General features: G+C 31.8%; 4 protein-coding genes across 8 annotated transcripts; 3 read left to right on the top strand and 1 right to left on the bottom strand.

Annotated features, from left to right (window-relative positions):
- The first annotated feature begins 471 nt into the window (after positions 1–471).
- On the top strand, positions 472–1,485 carry LOC140977838 (uncharacterized). Its single transcript, XM_073442571.1, has one exon. The coding sequence runs from the start codon at positions 519–521 to the stop codon at positions 1,344–1,346; it is 828 nt and encodes a 275-aa protein (XP_073298672.1). The 5' UTR covers positions 472–518; the 3' UTR covers positions 1,347–1,485.
- A 3,800-nt stretch (positions 1,486–5,285) lies between these two features.
- LOC140977395 (uncharacterized) lies at positions 5,286–6,462 on the top strand. Its single transcript, XM_073442143.1, has 3 exons — positions 5,286–5,375; positions 5,537–5,722; positions 6,173–6,462. Exons 1-3 carry the CDS (start codon positions 5,370–5,372, stop codon positions 6,374–6,376), a joined length of 396 nt encoding a protein of 131 aa, XP_073298244.1. The 5' UTR covers positions 5,286–5,369; the 3' UTR covers positions 6,377–6,462.
- Positions 6,463–7,601: 1,139 nt separating this feature from the next.
- On the top strand, positions 7,602–10,059 carry LOC140976872 (protein NUCLEAR FUSION DEFECTIVE 6, mitochondrial-like). Of its 5 annotated transcripts, none has more exons than XM_073441261.1 (3): positions 7,602–7,864; positions 7,970–8,094; positions 9,788–10,059. In XM_073441261.1, the coding sequence occupies exons 1-3, from the start codon at positions 7,713–7,715 to the stop codon at positions 9,793–9,795; spliced, it is 285 nt and encodes a 94-aa protein (XP_073297362.1). In that variant the 5' UTR covers positions 7,602–7,712; the 3' UTR covers positions 9,796–10,059. The 5 variants fall into 5 exon arrangements, with proteins under 5 accessions (XP_073297362.1, XP_073297363.1, XP_073297361.1 ...); XM_073441262.1 differs by lacking the exon at positions 9,788–10,059 and adding an exon at positions 9,562–9,689; XM_073441260.1 differs by lacking the exon at positions 9,788–10,059 and adding an exon at positions 9,296–9,651.
- Positions 10,060–10,587: 528 nt separating this feature from the next.
- On the bottom strand, positions 10,588–13,406 carry LOC140976871 (uncharacterized protein At4g28440-like). The gene is made up of 2 exons (XM_073441256.1): positions 13,073–13,406; positions 10,588–11,116 (listed from the first exon to the last, which is right to left on the bottom strand). The coding sequence occupies exons 1-2, from the start codon at positions 13,329–13,331 to the stop codon at positions 10,917–10,919; spliced, it is 459 nt and encodes a 152-aa protein (XP_073297357.1). The 5' UTR covers positions 13,332–13,406; the 3' UTR covers positions 10,588–10,916.
- Between the last annotated feature and the right edge of the window lie 3,495 nt (positions 13,407–16,901).

Genomic DNA, 16,901 nt, shown 5'->3' with positions numbered 1-16,901 from the left:
GGTAACCGAATAGACCGATTGCACACCCCTATATGCAAATAGTGTGTGCACGAGTAGTCGAATTTTCCAGTAAGAAACTATATATGTGAATAAATTATTTGTACTAATTTTTAAAATTACCATAACTGTCTTTCTTTCTTTTTTTTTTTTTTTGAATTTCCTAAACTATGAGGTGGGGAGAGCTCGAACTTGAGCCACTTACAAGAGAAAAGTGGGTGTGACTACTTAGGTCAAAGCCCGATCTCTTGTCTTTCGATATAAAATACCTTTAATTATAGTCGGTCATATACATAAATCACACATTATAGGATAACGTAAATTTAGGCAATGTTCATTTATTTACATTATGTATACTTAATCATCAAACGGAAGACTATGGGCCAAAATTTAATTCCATTTAAAACCCATAAATTTTATTCATTTATTTTTTTTAAAAAAAATGGCAATTATTTGAAAATTTTATTAATACATGCGTTTGCAACCCTAACATAAGACGTCGCACTTCCCAGCATCCTTCAATGGCTTCATCTCCGGCGAAGAAATTTTCCCTTCTTCTGCTCTTTACCCTCTTATCGTATACACGAACTCAGGCGAGAGACAACCAATTATTCAGCAAAGTCTCTGCCTCCGCTATTCAAGATCAAGAACTACCTCTGAATAACAATCAACAAGAAGAACCCAATTTCATCCAGCGGGAAAACGAAAATGGCTACGGCCTTTACGGCCATGATCAGTCCGGACAACTCCCTCCTTCCGCCACCGGAACCTCCTTACTCAACACTGAATCCGAAGCTCCCCTCCACAGGCACCTCCCTAAAAACTACAACCCTGAGGCATACGTCACAAAACCCGAAGGATACACAAGTGACGGCAACCAAAATTCCTACACCACCAACCTTAAAAACTACTACCGCGAAGCCGAAAAAAGCTACAACAACCAGCAGGAAGATGAAGAGACGACGAGCGAACCAGAACAGTACATATATAACCATAACTATCGATACTACGGTGGAAGCAGTTTCAACAGTGAACGTCCACAGGGGCTGAGGGACTACAGGTTATCGGGCCGCGACCCCGCTCAAAACAGCCGTGAGAACTACTTCTACAACGGTGGTGCAGATAGCGTATTCCAGCCACAAGGAATGAGTGACACAAGATCCCTCGAAAATGGGAAATATTTCTACGATATCAACACCGAAAAGTACAGCAACCACCCGTATGCAGTCTTGAACAAGGCGAACAATATTGACTACAGTGAAAGGAGTTATTATGGAGCCAGTGAAAATTCCATGAGAGCGTCACATCAGAACCAGTATGATTTCCAAGATGAAGGGAACATTCCTTGAATTTCAGCCGGACTAAATGCTGTGAAATGAAAGAATTTGCTCCCCAAGTCTTCATCTTCGTTCGGTTAATTGGTAACAGTATATCATGACTACATGAGATGTGTTTATGTTTATTTTGCTTTTTTAATATATATATATATATATATTAATTTTCCCGTCGTTCGGTGACGATTTGAAAAAAGGGATTTTGCTCTTGTAATGATCTGAAAACGTTATCAAACAAAAATTATTGTAAAAAGATATCAGGATTTTTGTAAGACCAATCTTCAATCCGATTTAATTAATGAAAAAATATTAGTTTTATATCTAAATTATTATTTTTCATGATAGATATTAATCTAATTGACATGTCTCAAAATTATACTAGTGAAACTATATCATTAGAGACCTACTATTATTGTAATTCGTTGAATAAATTATTTGTCTATTAAACATATATAACTATGGATTTGGATCATCTGTTGTGGCTGAAAACACAGCATCATCTGGTGCTGTGTATTTTTTTAAAAAAGAAATCAATTTCTCAAACACGATAAATGATTAAAACAATATATTAATTATTTTTAAATTTAATAAAAATATTAATCGAATGATTAATTCTATTTTTTTCGTCTATGGTGTTTAGTGCACATAATTTTTTGACATTTGTGAAAACGAGACTTGTTTGAGCAAATTGTAGCACGATTTGAAATACAAATGTAGCAGAGGGTTTCTTTTAATTTCATGTAAGATTCACACCTTATATCTATGAACCCAACATGGAAGGAAATTTTTTGATCACGTAACTAATTATCTCGAAGGTATGTATTATCCAAATGTTATCATGGAAGAATTCACATATATAGACATATAGTTTGTGATCAATTTTGTGAGACGAATCTTCGAGACAATCCAAACATGAAAAATATTAATTTTTATGTCCAAAATTTTATTTTTCATTATAAAAGTATAATTTTTGTTAGTTATGTTATAAATAAATTTTGTGTAATATAAGTTGATTAGAAATTCATGAGACCATTACATAAAAAACATTCGACTTGTAAGTAGATACTCGAACATCTAATCTCTTGCCTCTTTTTAGGATTTTTGTTCAAGCTTATTTTTATTAACATACATTTGACATGTCAAGTTAGTTGTTGCAATGTTTCCTAGCCAGCTTATCATATTAACGTACAGTAGACATAATAGCTGAGTTATTTTACAAATGTTCTCTTTCTTTATTAATTAGTTTACATCAATAATTAAAATTGTAATTTTTTAAGTGATAATAAACAGATTAAGAGAACATGAAATAAAAAATAAAAAATGTAATAATGAAAATATCAATTGTTTTCTAAAACTTTAGAAAACAAAATATAAATTAAGATGAAAATAAAGGTGACAGTTTTTAATATTTGTTTTGTGTATTTTTTTTAACATTTAATGAACTCAACAAATTTAATTAAATTTTTTGAGTATTAAAATAAATTGTAGATAACTTATTTTAAGAATTGAAACTATTAATGAGTTTATTAAAAATAAAATAAATCGATTAAAGCTTAAAGAGTACTATTCTCAATTTTTAATTTAAAAAATTAAATATGTGCAGTATTTTTTATTTTTTTTTAAAAAAACACTCCCCTGTATATGATTGCTATGTATTTTGGAAATTAGTATAGAACAAATGGATTAGTTTGCTGCTTGGAAGACGTGGGGGTGGTGAGCTAGAACCAAGGGATATAATTGGAAATTCGCAAAATGGGTCCAATCACACTATCTTCCAAACAAGGGCTCTCAATTCAGAGTTGTCCAGAAAAATATTATGCAGCGTTTTTTTTTAATGGACGCTTCAATTTTTCAGTAAATTATTATAATACATATTTCTCGTGAGCAAGTCTCTTGTGAGACGGTCTCACGAATCTTTATCTGTGAGACGGGTCAATCCTACCGATATTCACAATAAAAAATAATACTCTTAGAATAAAAAATAATATTTTTTCATGGATAACCCAAATAAGAGATCTGTCTCACAAAATACGACCCGTAAGATCGTCTCACACAAATATTTGTCATTTCTCGTGTATTTAAAATACATAATATTTATCCACTATATTATTTACGGTGCAACGTACGTGTCTAACTACTAGTTTTATATAATTTTATAAACGAGTCAAGTTATTTGTGAGCTATAAAAAACTCGATTCAATAAAAACTAATTTGATGATGGTCATTATGACAAACAAATAAAAGTCGAGTTTTATAGCATACGTCTTGTTTGCTCGTGAATATGTCATCTTTTAAATAAAAATAATAATTTTAATAATTGATTTATCGATATTATATTTTACTTATGAAAAATATTTAAAAATATATTAAATTTATTTATTAGAAGAAAATCTGAAATTTTATTATATATATATATATTTAATAAATATATAATTTAATTTTTAATGAATTTAATGAATATTTAAATTTATATTTATTAAGTTCGTTTAGGCTCAATAAAAGCTCGTGAGTCAAAAATATATTTGTAAAATAATGTTCGAACTCAACTCGATTATAAATTATATAAGCTCTTGAGCCATGAATATTTATTTATTTAACAATATAAACCACAATAGTTCAAATAAAATCCCAATACTTTCTTGGAGAAATAGTTTTTTTGTCTATTAACTTGTTCAATTTTATGTTATTGTCCAATAAATTTTCAAAATTTTGTTTTTGTACTCTAACTTTTAATTTTATGCGGTTTGGTCTAATTATCGATGTGACATCGAAAAATGTTGAAATGTTATAAAAAATTATTGGCATGTCAAATGTCACGCTAATAATTTGACTAAAATAACTGAAAATTAAAATTAAGTGTACAAGACTCAAATTTTAAAAACTCAAAAAAAGGAAAAAAAACCTCAAAATGGAAAAAGTCACTGATTAAAAAAAAAATTGTGTGAGACGGTCTCACAGGTCTTATTTTGTGAGACGGATCTTTTATTTGGGTCATCAATTAAAAAGTATTACTTTTTATGCTAAGATTGTGAATATCGGTAAAATTGACCTGTATCACAACAGATTTACTCAAAAAAAATTATATATTCACTGATTTATTTATAGACACGATTAGGGGTGTTCAAACTTCGGATAAAACCGAAAATACCGAAAAAACCGAACACCGAACCGAAAACCGAATTTTGTAATTCAGATATAAATGTTAAAACCGAAGTTTATTTGGTTCGGTTTCGGATTATATGTGTCAAAACCGAACAAACCGAAAAAATCAAAATTTCATTAAATTAATAATTTTTTATTATTTTTATTTATATTATATATTTTGATATGATATTTAGTGAATGAAAAACTATTTTTAGTTGATTTTTGTTTGTTTAATTAATTTAGACCTTATATTTAAATATTTTACTAAGAAAACATGTAGAAAGTTAACAATTTATATTTTACAATATATTTATATTATTAATTTAAATAATTATACCAAAACGAATTAATTGACCGAAATAATCGAACCGTTTTGGTAGTAAAACGGNAGTGAATGAAAAACTATTTTTAGTTGATTTTTGTTTGTTTAATTAATTTAGACCTTATATTTAAATATTTTACTAAGAAAACATGTAGAAAGTTAACAATTTATATTTTACAATATATTTATATTATTAATTTAAATAATTATACCAAAACGAATTAATTGACCGAAATAATCGAACCGTTTTGGTAGTAAAACGGACCGAACCGAAAAAAATAGTTCGGATATCGGATTATATATTTCTAAAACCGAAAACCGAAATAAAAAACCGAAAACCGAACCGAACCGAACCGAACCGACCGATGAACACCCCTAGACGCGACTAGACAAGTCCTTAAGTCTGTCCGTGCAGTAGGTCCCAACCCTTTCCTATGTCACATATAAAGTAAAATATAAGGAGAGCGCAAAGTTCCAATATTTTTGTCATGGATTATTTTCGATGGCTTTCTTGATCACTCTATGATTTCCCCCAGAGAACCAAGCCTCTCTGTAAAACTAACACTGTGTTCATGGAGGTATGTTGTTCCTCTTTTTTTCCTCATATGAATTGTTCATAAGTTCTTTAAATTTCCTGTTAAATGAAATTTGGCTGCATTTTAAAAAAATAAAGAAATGGGGTTCAGAAACCAGAAATTTTGGTACTGTGGCGTGGTTTTATTCGGCTCTAACTTTACAGGGGGATGATATACCAAACGGGTGGCCGCTTGGTCTTGGAAACACGAACTCTACAATAAGAGTGGCATATACCTCTCTGATGGCGCCGCCGCCGCCGCCACGAAATCCGCTGCTTTCTTGTGCCTCTGTCGTTCAGTGCCGCTCCTCCAGTTTTTCTTTGTTGTCATCGTCTGATCTTGAGACTGAGGTAGCTCATAGATTTACTTGCCAAGTCAGCTTAACAAGTAGGTTTTTCCTGTGAATCTTTATTAGCAAAATAAAAAGTAAAATTTTTTTTATTAATGACTAAAATAGAATATATGTCTCATAAAATTAATTCGGAATGTCATCTCATATGAGTTTTTGTGAACAAGTAGAATTTATACATGGCTGCTAGTTTCATCAGTTCTTTTTTAAGTGATGTTTTCCTGGTGATTATTCTATATTATGACGTAGTATTTTTGAAAATCTACCTATTTACCAATGACTTGTAGTTCTTCTAACACCAAGTTCGGTATCCAGTTAAATCGTGACCCTTTCTTCATCTTAAAAAAATACTAATAAACTCATGACTTTATTGTAAGGTAGAAATTAGTATTTCACATGGTGAATTTTTAGTATTAATGGAGTTAAATAAATTGCACTCCTGTGTTTGTAGTCCACAGCATCTTTCTTTCCGGACCAAAGTGTGTCTCTCGGCTGGCTATTCGGAATTAGGGACAAAGGAGGAAACGAGCAACGTTGTGTTATTCATACACCGAATGTCGTTACCGGGTCCGATTTACGAACACGTACACAATGGCAATGGAAATTCTCAAGGGCTTTGTGTTCCTCTTCTACATCTAGTTGGGAGATTGAGTGAAAGAAGAAGCACTTCCGGAAATTAATGCATGACATATAGTCTTCTGTAACAACAATTCTTTTTTCGATAATAATAATGGACGTGTGTGTATGTTGCAATTTATTCGATGCCTCTAGATCCAATGGTCCAAGGAGGGTTAGGTCTTATTTTCAACTGGATCAATACATTGTATCACATGAAAAAATAAACGTGGTCCAAACAAGGTTTTGGTAAGTATGTTGCATGGATGTGGACAATGTGGTAGTGCACAAAATTCTGTGATTTTAACATGGATTTCAGTCAATATTTTTGGGGTTGGATCTCACCCCTTACTTAAAAATCAACGTTTGTAGAGATACATTGCATTAACATTAGTTTCATCAATTCGCCGTGAATTAAACATGTCTAAATAGGCTACATTCGTCTCACCATTTAAAATAAGTGAGTTGAGCCTAAATGACAGGTTGACCTACCGTTCCCATCCCACCACATGGTAGGTTGCGGCGGTGGCTTGCTGGCCGACTCGTCTAACATTTCAAAATACTGACTTTAAAATAGATTAGTTATGTTGATAATTTCTCAACCGGTCAAAAATACTGGCGGAACATCTTCGTCCCACTAGTACCTTTTTTTCATCTCTAGATTGAATCGAATATACTATTTTCTTGAAATGAATATTTATTTTTAGGCATTGAGGCAAGATGAAGAATTACCATTGGTGAAATAAAACTGGGAATATGATGGATATGACTCCTATATCATTTTTACTCAAATTACACTCATTTGGATTACAATCTCACATCTTGTGTTCTAATTAACTATATAACTTAGTCCACTTGAACTAGACAAAAACTTGTGTGAGACGGTCTCAAAGATCGTATTTTGTGAGACGAATCTCTTATTTGAGTCATCCATGAAAAAGTATTACTTTTTATGCTAAGAGTATTACTTTTTATTGTGAATATCGGTAAGGTTGACCTGTCTCACAGATAAAGACTCGTGAGACCGTCTCACAAGAGACCTACTCCTTGAACTATTAATTACATTATTAATTTTAATAATTTTTAAATAACTTAATTTATCAACTGTTTTTAATTATAAGTATAATTTTGGAATTAAAATATATACTGCAAATAAAAATGTTGGATATACTTAATAGTAATTTGAATATTATTAAATTTAACTATGATTTGAATTTATATACCTAAAGATTAAAATAAAATAAAATACATTTTTTATGGGGAAAAAACGTGGACCAGTAGGACTTGCAGGCTGCAGCAAACTAGAACCCTAACAAAGCCCTAAATCCAATTATCTCTTCTGCGCATCATCTCCGATTACTTCACTGTCACCCGCCATGGCCACCGTCGCCGCCAGGTCAGTCATGCGATTGACCGCCGAAACCTCTCGAATCGCCGCCATTAGAATCTCCGCCGGAGTAAAAACCAAGGCTGCTCCCTCGCCATTCCGAGTATCATCTAGAACACCGCTAACTGCTCGCATTTTCAGGTTTTAAATGCGTGATTTATCGATTATTGCAATTCAACATGTGATAGACCTAATTCGTGGTTTACGATCACAATTATTGAATATGTCGATCGGTATTTGAGCTAGGACCCCTGTGGAGTTGAGTGGCGTTAGCTTGGTGTCAATGTTACCGTACCACACTGCAACAGCATCCGCACTGCTTAAATCCAAGCTTTCTGTTGCTCCTCATGGACACGCTTGGACTCTAGAAGGTAAATTTCGTCTTTACCGCGTGCACGTTAATTTGGTTTTGGTGTTTCAGTTATTTTTTCCTAGCAAGCAATTACTTTGATGCTATTATGTTGTTGCATGATACTATTTCGCGAGTCGAAGGGAAATTGGCATTCATACCAGTTGTGGAAGTCAAAACTGTAAATTCTGCTTAATGGACATAACCTGAAAATAGTGTTTGTTTGATTGACTTTTCCCAGACGAATTTCTTGTCTTTCTTTCTTGGCATGATATGGCACGGAACCATTTTTTTTCCATACCTTTTACATGCTCTTGTTTGGTATACAGCAATACTCTCTCAAAATATAGGAAGTTTTTTGCTGTAGGAAAAGAGAGGACTAGATATGAAGGTCATGAGAAAGATGTGAACTGATCTCTTTTCTTGTTCTGTTCTGATCATAGAGACAGACCAAGTTGTGTCAATTCTTGCTATATTAGGTTGTGAAGCCTCCAAAGATGTATATGCCAATAAATGAGCTCCCTTCCATCAAATTGTCCTTGCTGAATGCAAGAGGCTCTTTACCACTTAAAGGTCTGTACGTAGCTGGATAACTTTTGCCTTCAAGAGTTTTAGATTCCGAGGGAGCAACGATACATTGTACTAATGGCCAGCCCACAAAAATCAACTAAACTGAATAACTGATTAAGAAATTCAAGCCATCATCAAAGATTCTCCAAATTAGATGGTGGGTGGTGAAGGAAGCTTGTAATTATGCCTCCTAGGTTATAGACTCTTAGTGGTTCCGGAAACTTAGTTGTTACTTTGTATGATAGACTGCATGTATGCAAAAAGTCTTTAATCACATTTATTTTTACTCTCATCTCTTTGGGAAGTTTCAGAGTAACTCCTTGGAATCTTTTCAAATGATCCAAATACTTTATGGAAAAAATGTTTGGCAAATCCAATTATTGCTAATCTAAGTATGGAGCAGCTTTAGAGACTGATGATGAATTGAATTGACAAATTGGCCATATGATAACTGGATGACACGAGGACTTTATAACTTGAAACTTCTGTTTGTTCTTAGATTTTATTGATTTTTTTATATTTGAACTTCATGTGCTTATACTGGACCATACATGGGAACCTCAATCTCTGTGAGAAGATGAAATTAATCTGTCAGCTGCATTTATTGCTGACTCAGTAATCTATAGACCATGCTGATGTGTGGTATTCATCAGATTGCAAAGATGATGTATGATGAATGATGGACGGTCAAAGGGGGAGTTTTATTTACTTGATGGCACTAGGAGAATGCCTGATGTTAGAGTCAGAACGAGCTCAGCACAGAAAATCTTGAGTTATTCCTTTGTTTTTTTTGGTTGGATGATGAAACTTGATCTAAAGAGCAAGTTGATAATTCGCAGTGATATGTGACTCTTGTTATTCGTAATTTCAAGCAGTAGTTTTCCTTGTGCATTTTTATTTGTGCTATTTTTCTATTTAGGCTTCTGATTACCGCTCATTTGCTGAAATTGGACATGAAGGTTTTTCACATTCTACCTGTTTTTCTTTTTAAGCTGACATTGTATTTTCAGTTTGTAAGTCTCAGGGGTCCTAAAGTTTAGGGGATCATGGCCTTGTTCTCTTTGCTTCTTGCTCAACTTTTAGCTATGTGTGGCTACACATGCTATTATTCTCTTCACAAAACACACTGTTTTCCTGCATTGTAGATGGATGATGTTAGAATGTGGTGAGATGGGTGTTGGAGATCCACGGGCATCAATGTCGCATGAAATGTCGGAAACGAGCGAATCTAGGATAGCCATCAATCAGTCGAACCAAGTGTCACCCATAGTTATGGTGACTATATTACATTTGATAAAATTAATAAACCAGCTTGTGATCGATACAAGTTTCTGATTTTTCCCATTCCGAGGTTGCATACCACTTTTAACTTTCAGTTGGAAGAAACACGCCCTTTATAAGGTGATCTCTTCGAGTTGCAATATCTCACATTAAGCTTTTCAGTTAGTTTCTCACGTACGGCAGAACATGCACCAAAGTCGACCTTAATTGGTACCCTACTTGAATTTGACTTGAATAACAGACGTGAATATTTAAACTTGAATTTGAGTTCAATAGATTATAGATTTAAGAGGTCGAGCTGAATGGCGCACAACATGCTCAATTTTCTCTAAAATCAATTGAGGTCTAGTTGAGCTCGGTTGTAAACTTATGAAAATATCCTTAAATTTTGTGGAATTAATTGTTAAATATTTTCTTCATGATAAATTTAAGGAAGAATAGTAATGTATATTATTTTTAAAAAGTTATTTTGCTAACTCGAAGATCCGAGCTCGTCTTGAAACAATTATCGATTAATTTACAGGCTTGAGGGCTTGATTATACCATGGCTTCATATTGTGTCCAAGTCCAAGTGCAGTCAGATGCGTTCAGCTTGAACGCATATAGCTCAAACCCAAAACATCAATCATTACTATTATATTTTTAATCACCCGTATTAGACATTTAAAATGGATCCAACTGAGAGACTGATTATTTTATTTTCAGATAGTGTGGCGATTTCTCACAAAACCGTATTTCCAAAATCCCAGAGCAAAAAACAAGCGAGAAGATGCAGCAAAGAGGCAGCAAAAATTTATAGTCCATGTTTGTAACGCTATATATGACTATATAAGGCGATACTACAAGACAATCTTCTTGACACGCCCATTATGAAGCCAAAGTTAAATATGTTAGTTACCCTTGCACGGAAAAGAAACAAAAACAGATGAACATGCTACCAAAATCCAATTAATAACATGATAGCTTGAACAATCCAATGGCATCAAGGTTGAGTCACTTTCCAGATTCTTCGACGGCATTAACCAGCTCGTACTCAACTAAGGAAAGATTGTTGTCCTCTTTGACCACAAATTTTGCGGGCTCCGTAACTTCAACGAGACCCCATTTATCAACGGCCAGCCTCATGGATCCCTTGAACATGTCAATCTTTGCATTCCGTAGTATCACAGTATTACCTGGCTGCATCAACTCAACTGTACGAAAATGGCAACTTTTCACCGGCAAAAATGGATGCATAATTCACAAAAAAAGTTTATATCCTTACACTGGAAATCTTTTAAAAAACACTATAGCATCAAGAACTAAAATAGGATTCTAAATTGACTAACACAAAGCACAGCGATACAAGAAGAAAGAGGGAAGTGACAAACATCAACAATTGCAGTTTTCAACCAGCAGAAAGTCTTGAAATTTCTTTGGATCACCACAAAAGATTAAACAAAGAAGATATAAACGAAACCTCTTCAAACTCGCGAAGCAAAATAACGAAAGTAAATATGTTAGGGGAAAACATCAACATTGGAATCTTCTACTACAGACAGAAAGTCCAAGTGGCCAAGTCAAGAAAGCTGATCAAAACACAAATGGAATAGAAAAGATACTTTGTCCATACATTTACACCTGAAGCATCCATAAAAAATTGCTATAGAGACTACATACTCAAGAGGAGAGAACTATCTTTCCTCACAACTTTCCAGACGAGACGAGATGAGAAGAATGAAACCGTGGTTTGTAAGGTATAGATATGACGTTGTGATACTATGACACCTCAGACACAATCGCCATTGTTTCTAGTTGTAAGCAAGGTGGAATAGAATTGATTACACAATCCAAAAAAAGGATATAATGGTTAAAAAACGTTCAAGTGCATAAACTAGTTTGGCAAATTATCATAACATCATTATCTGACAAATTTACACCTCTTAACTGGCCTCAAACATCACGTCATTCACGTTAAATATAGCATAAGATAGTACACTATAGGAACTGTGTCGTTCATAGGAGGAGACGACAAATGATGCATAATATATGGATGATATATCCATATATATGGAAAATATACTGATTTATAACTCTAATCATTCATAGAACTTAAGTCAAACAAAGATGTGTAAACAATTAATTTTTTATCATTCACTTCAAACGTTGCCAATTATAATAGAATTGTATTGTTGTATCCATGACAGATCTCTATAAAAATATAGCACGACTAGAAAAGTTCAAAAGTTACGAGTGTCATCGAGTTTGCTGGAGGTGAGGTGGGGGGATAAGTAAAAGTGTAAAACTATAAAGGCAATGTTCTCCCTTCCCCCACTAATTCAAACTGAAACACATAACATCAAATCAACAATTTCCAAAAACTTTTAATAGAATTTGAAAGATATCCAATAACAATTTTAAAAGGCATGAAAAATGAGGCAAAGGCTGCTTCATGCTCACTGATTTACCTAAAAAATGAATTAAAACGCTAACATGAAAAGTTGAAAACCAACAAGTACAGCAGATATAAACTACAAGTTACAAGTTCCCAGCAACAAATAGAAATTTTTATAAATAATAACAACTGAACACAGCGATTCTTCCAGAACAAAGTATTTGGGTTGTATCTCTTCCTGTACTGGCATTTTTCTAGGCCAACTTTCATTTTATGTATACATGCCTTTTAAGCAAACAGCTTGCCAACTGCTGTTAATTTGAAATATATTCTCAGCACTCGGAATAATCCACAAACACCTTTAAAATCAACAATCTTAGAAAGTCTTTGTCACCTCCACTGAATAATTCTTAATTTCAAAGAGTGGACCAGCCATTGCATTTGTATCAAAATACGATACCGAATCATAACTAACATACCAGAACAACACCCTATCACAATTGCACTGTTATGTATAATATTCCAACTCTATACAGCCACAGGACAAGAATTGGGAAACACCCTTTCCAAGTCTATGAATCCGAACGACCTTCAAGCTTAGACTTCAACATCAGAATTAAAAAAGTAACAACATCCAACGTAAACATGCCTAACAACGGACAATGTATTATCAGAAACATATTTCCTAAGTACCAAAAGACGAATTTAGTGCTCCATTATGCCGATTGAATAAGAATTTGTGCTTGCGTGCGAGATAGAAACAAGGATGGCAGACCTTGATTGTCACGAGCTGTGAAGAGTATAGTGCCGGTTTCATCGCCGACTAGGCATTCAGCGATCTTGAGACTCTGGTATCGGACTCCGGGGAGCCTATTAACAACGGTTTTTGAGCTAATCACGTCGACAATTACGGTGTGCCCAGATGTCTCCGGTTTCAAAGAACCGATTTTCACAAACACGGGTTGTCGCAGCTCAGGCTTCTGTACAGAGGCCTCGGCACCACCCTGCTGCCTCGTTGCTTTTGGAGGGGCCATGAGATCCTCGATGAGCAGAAATGGGGAAAGGGAAATGAAATCGCAAATGTCCCTAATTTGTCTTCAAGGCATCCATTTTTTTAAACCTTGGAAACAAGGCATACGATAATCTCACGAATTTTTATATATGAGACGTTGAACTTTATCGATATTCATAATAAAAAATAAAATTCTTAGCATAAAAATAATATTTTTTATTATGACCCAAATAAGATATCTATCTCACAAAATAGGACCCGTGAGATCGTCTCACACAAGTTTTTGTCGTAAATTATACTCATCAACTAAATCAACGTTGATATTAAATATCTCACATCAGCTGAATTAAGTTTTAAGATTTATATATATATTAATTTAGACATATTGATCTAAATCTTAACTCGTGTTTATATATATTGTATATTTTGATATATTTTTTAATCTTTTAAAATTAAAATATATATCTTGAGATATGGAACAATATATTTCGTCGGAACAATTTGATTTTTGATAGTTGATTTATTCGTTTGATCGTTGTTAGAGATTCTAGAAGATGATTCTCCACTTTATTTTTGGCTCGATTTGATTGGAAATCGAATTCAAGATTTTGAGTATTGAAAGACCTTGAAAGCTATGAAACCAATGGCTCAAACCTTTCAAGAATGTCATTTTCTCATGTGAAAACTCTTTTCAAGATTCCAAACATTTTCAAATAAATCATTTTCAAACTAGCAACAATTTGTACAAAATCGTCGCTAATAGCAACATTATATTCTTTGAAGACCATTACTAATTTAGCAACGATTTTTAAGTACCGTTGCTAAACTATGAACAGTTTAATAAAAAATTGTCACTAAAGCTAACAACAGTAGCTTTAGCGATGAAATTTGAAATCGATTTTAGAGAATGATTTGACCGTCGCTAAACTTTTTGGTTTTTTGTAGTGCATTAAATGAAGAGAATAATTATTCATCTTAATTTAAATATAATATATCTACAAATTTTTAATACTTAAGTTATGTAACATAAAAATTCAAAAATAAAAATTTGTAAATCAGCAGCAGTCTTTTGTGCATATCACGTGCGTATAAATTGTGCATATTCTGTGCAAAATTAAAATTTGCATATTATGTGCATTTTATACGCACATAATATGCACGAAATATTTATATTATACACATAGCCTCTTGGAATAATTAATTTCGGCACTTTATAAGTGTATAGAAAAAATATCACTTCACTTTCCAGGAAAAAAAAAAACTTAATATGCAAAAATTTTATAATTGCAAATTATTGAAAAAAAATATTTGTAAATTTTATATATTATATTCCTAAATGATCTCTTCTTCTCTTATTTTAATAACATTCGTTATGAAATTAAANTATATAACTTATGTAAGTATCGAAGAAGTAATATACATCTATTGGATGTATGGTTTTTTTTTAATGTTTTTATCACATTCAAAAAGCGAGTGTCGCCTCATCAATACTCACATAAATGTGTACGATAAGTATGTAACATATCAAAATCATATATATGCATATATATTCCAATCTCTTTTTGTCACTACATACCCTATAATCTAAAAATAAAGAGAATGCATGTTTTTCAATTTTTTTAAAGTTCTCAATTTAAATATAATCTGTAATTTTGTTTCAATCTCAAATTTTTTTAAAAAAATCTCTTCGATTTTTGCAAATAAATAATTATGAAAAAAGTGTACAATGGTAAATTCTTCGAATTTATTTATATATAAAATAAATATCATGAGACTTTAAATTATGTTATAAAATAATCAAATATTTCTTTTCGAAAAAAATAATCTAAAAAGAGAATATTCAAACCAAGTAGATCGACTTGAACGATACCGAAAATTAGGTTTACTTTAGTTTGATTTTTATTTATTAATGGTTTTGTTTTATTTACTATTTAGTAAATCGATAAATTTGGTAATGAAAAAAGAGTAGGTTTTTTATAAGACGGATTTTTATTCGTGAAACGAGTCAGCTCTACCCATATTTGACATAAAAAATAATATTTTTGACATAAAAATATTATTTTTCCATGGATAACCTAAATATAAGATATGTCTTATAAAATTGACTTATAAGACCGTTTCACAAGAATTTTTGTGATTAAAAAAATAAAATCATTCAAACATTTGATCACCCTACCACATATAAGTAATAAGATTCAAATACTTGGTCTTATAGATTTGTTTTAAATTAATAATATGCATACAATGCTCTTATTTTGGAATTACAAACTAATATTTTTATTGCTTTAATTAATATCACACCTATCAAGTAAATCGAGACTACCCCCTATGGATCACAAATCTACTTATCATTAATATAAAATATTAGGGTTCACTTTCGATTAGTTATTTCATTTTATATATTTTCTGAAGCGATGGCGTTAACATCTAAATATATTTTATATAAACGTAAAATAACTGAATAAGTTATTCGAGTAGCGACAAAAATTTACTTTCACAAGTTATTTTTGTTTGATCTCACCATTGGAATTAATAAATCTTAATCATATGCAATGAATATAAAAAATATAAACGATAAAATTTTACTTTCGAACATTAGATCGAAAATACATATCGAAAGTATAAACGACAAATAAATAAAAATTTTTTTGTTTGATCACACAATCGAAATAAATCTTGATCACATACCATGAATATAAAAAATATAAACGACACAATTTTACATTTTTACTTTCGAACGTTAGATCGAAAATACACGTCGAAAATATAAACGACAAATAAATAAATTTTTTTTTGTTTGATCACACAATCGGAATAAATCTTAATCACATACTATGAATATAAAAAATATAAACGACAAAATTTTACTTTCGAACGTTAGATTGAAAATACATGTCGAAAGTATAAACGACAAATAAGTAATTTTTTTTTGTTTGATCACACAATCGAAATAAATCTTGATCACATACCATGAATATAAAAAATATAAACGACACAATTTTACATTTTTACTTTCGAACGTTAGATCGAAAATACACGTCGAAAATATAAACGACAAATAAATAAATTTTTTTTTGTTTGATCACACAATCGGAATAAATCTTAATCACATGCCATGAATATAAAAAGTATAAACGACAAAATTTTATTTTCGAACAATAGATCGAAAATATATGTCGAAAGTATAAACGACAAATAAGTAATTTTCCGATTATGTCTCAAGGAATTTATCTTATGATTTAGCACAAATTCCTCATATTACCCATCCGAATTCATGCACGAGGAATTATAGGAGAGCATCGGCATTATTAAATTAAAAAACTAATGAAAAATTATACATAATCTTTATTTTTTTTTATATAGAAGATGTTCCTAAATACATAAATTTATATTATATTTGAATATTTAACCTCAAATTTGCATAAAATTCACGAAAATGCAAAAAATAAAAAGGAAAAGTCAAAAAACAAAAATATATTAATGTAGAAGTCATCCACAAGAATAATTTTATTTGAAATTAATTAAAGCAAAGGTGGCCAAACAAAATCCACGAGCCACGTCATCTCCTCTGCTCGCGCTATATATTCCAGTA

This window comes from Primulina huaijiensis, chromosome 5 (assembly GCF_012295235.1).
Source record: "Primulina huaijiensis isolate GDHJ02 chromosome 5, ASM1229523v2, whole genome shotgun sequence".
In the NCBI taxonomy this organism is placed as follows: Eukaryota; Viridiplantae; Streptophyta; class Magnoliopsida; order Lamiales; family Gesneriaceae; genus Primulina; species Primulina huaijiensis.
This window is presented reverse-complemented; position numbering and strand designations above follow the sequence as displayed.

Coding starts and splice junctions, on each gene's coding strand:
- LOC140977838 (XM_073442571.1), top strand. CDS start 519: ATGGCTTCATCTCCGGCGAAGAAATTTTCCCTTCTTCTGCTCTTTACC.
- LOC140977395 (XM_073442143.1), top strand. Junction 5,723..6,172: donor CGTCTGATCTTGAGACTGAG/GTAGCTCATAGA, acceptor CTGTGTTTGTAG/TCCACAGCATCTTTCTTTCC.
- LOC140976872 (XM_073441258.1), top strand. CDS start 7,713: ATGGCCACCGTCGCCGCCAGGTCAGTCATGCGATTGACCGCCGAAACC. Junction 7,865..7,969: donor CTAACTGCTCGCATTTTCAG/GTTTTAAATGCG, acceptor TATTTGAGCTAG/GACCCCTGTGGAGTTGAGTG. Junction 8,095..8,515: donor ACACGCTTGGACTCTAGAAG/GTAAATTTCGTC, acceptor TTCTGATCATAG/AGACAGACCAAGTTGTGTCA.
- LOC140976871 (XM_073441256.1), bottom strand. CDS start 13,331: ATGGCCCCTCCAAAAGCAACGAGGCAGCAGGGTGGTGCCGAGGCCTCT. Junction 11,117..13,072: donor CACAGCTCGTGACAATCAAG/GTCTGCCATCCT, acceptor ATTTTCGTACAG/TTGAGTTGATGCAGCCAGGT.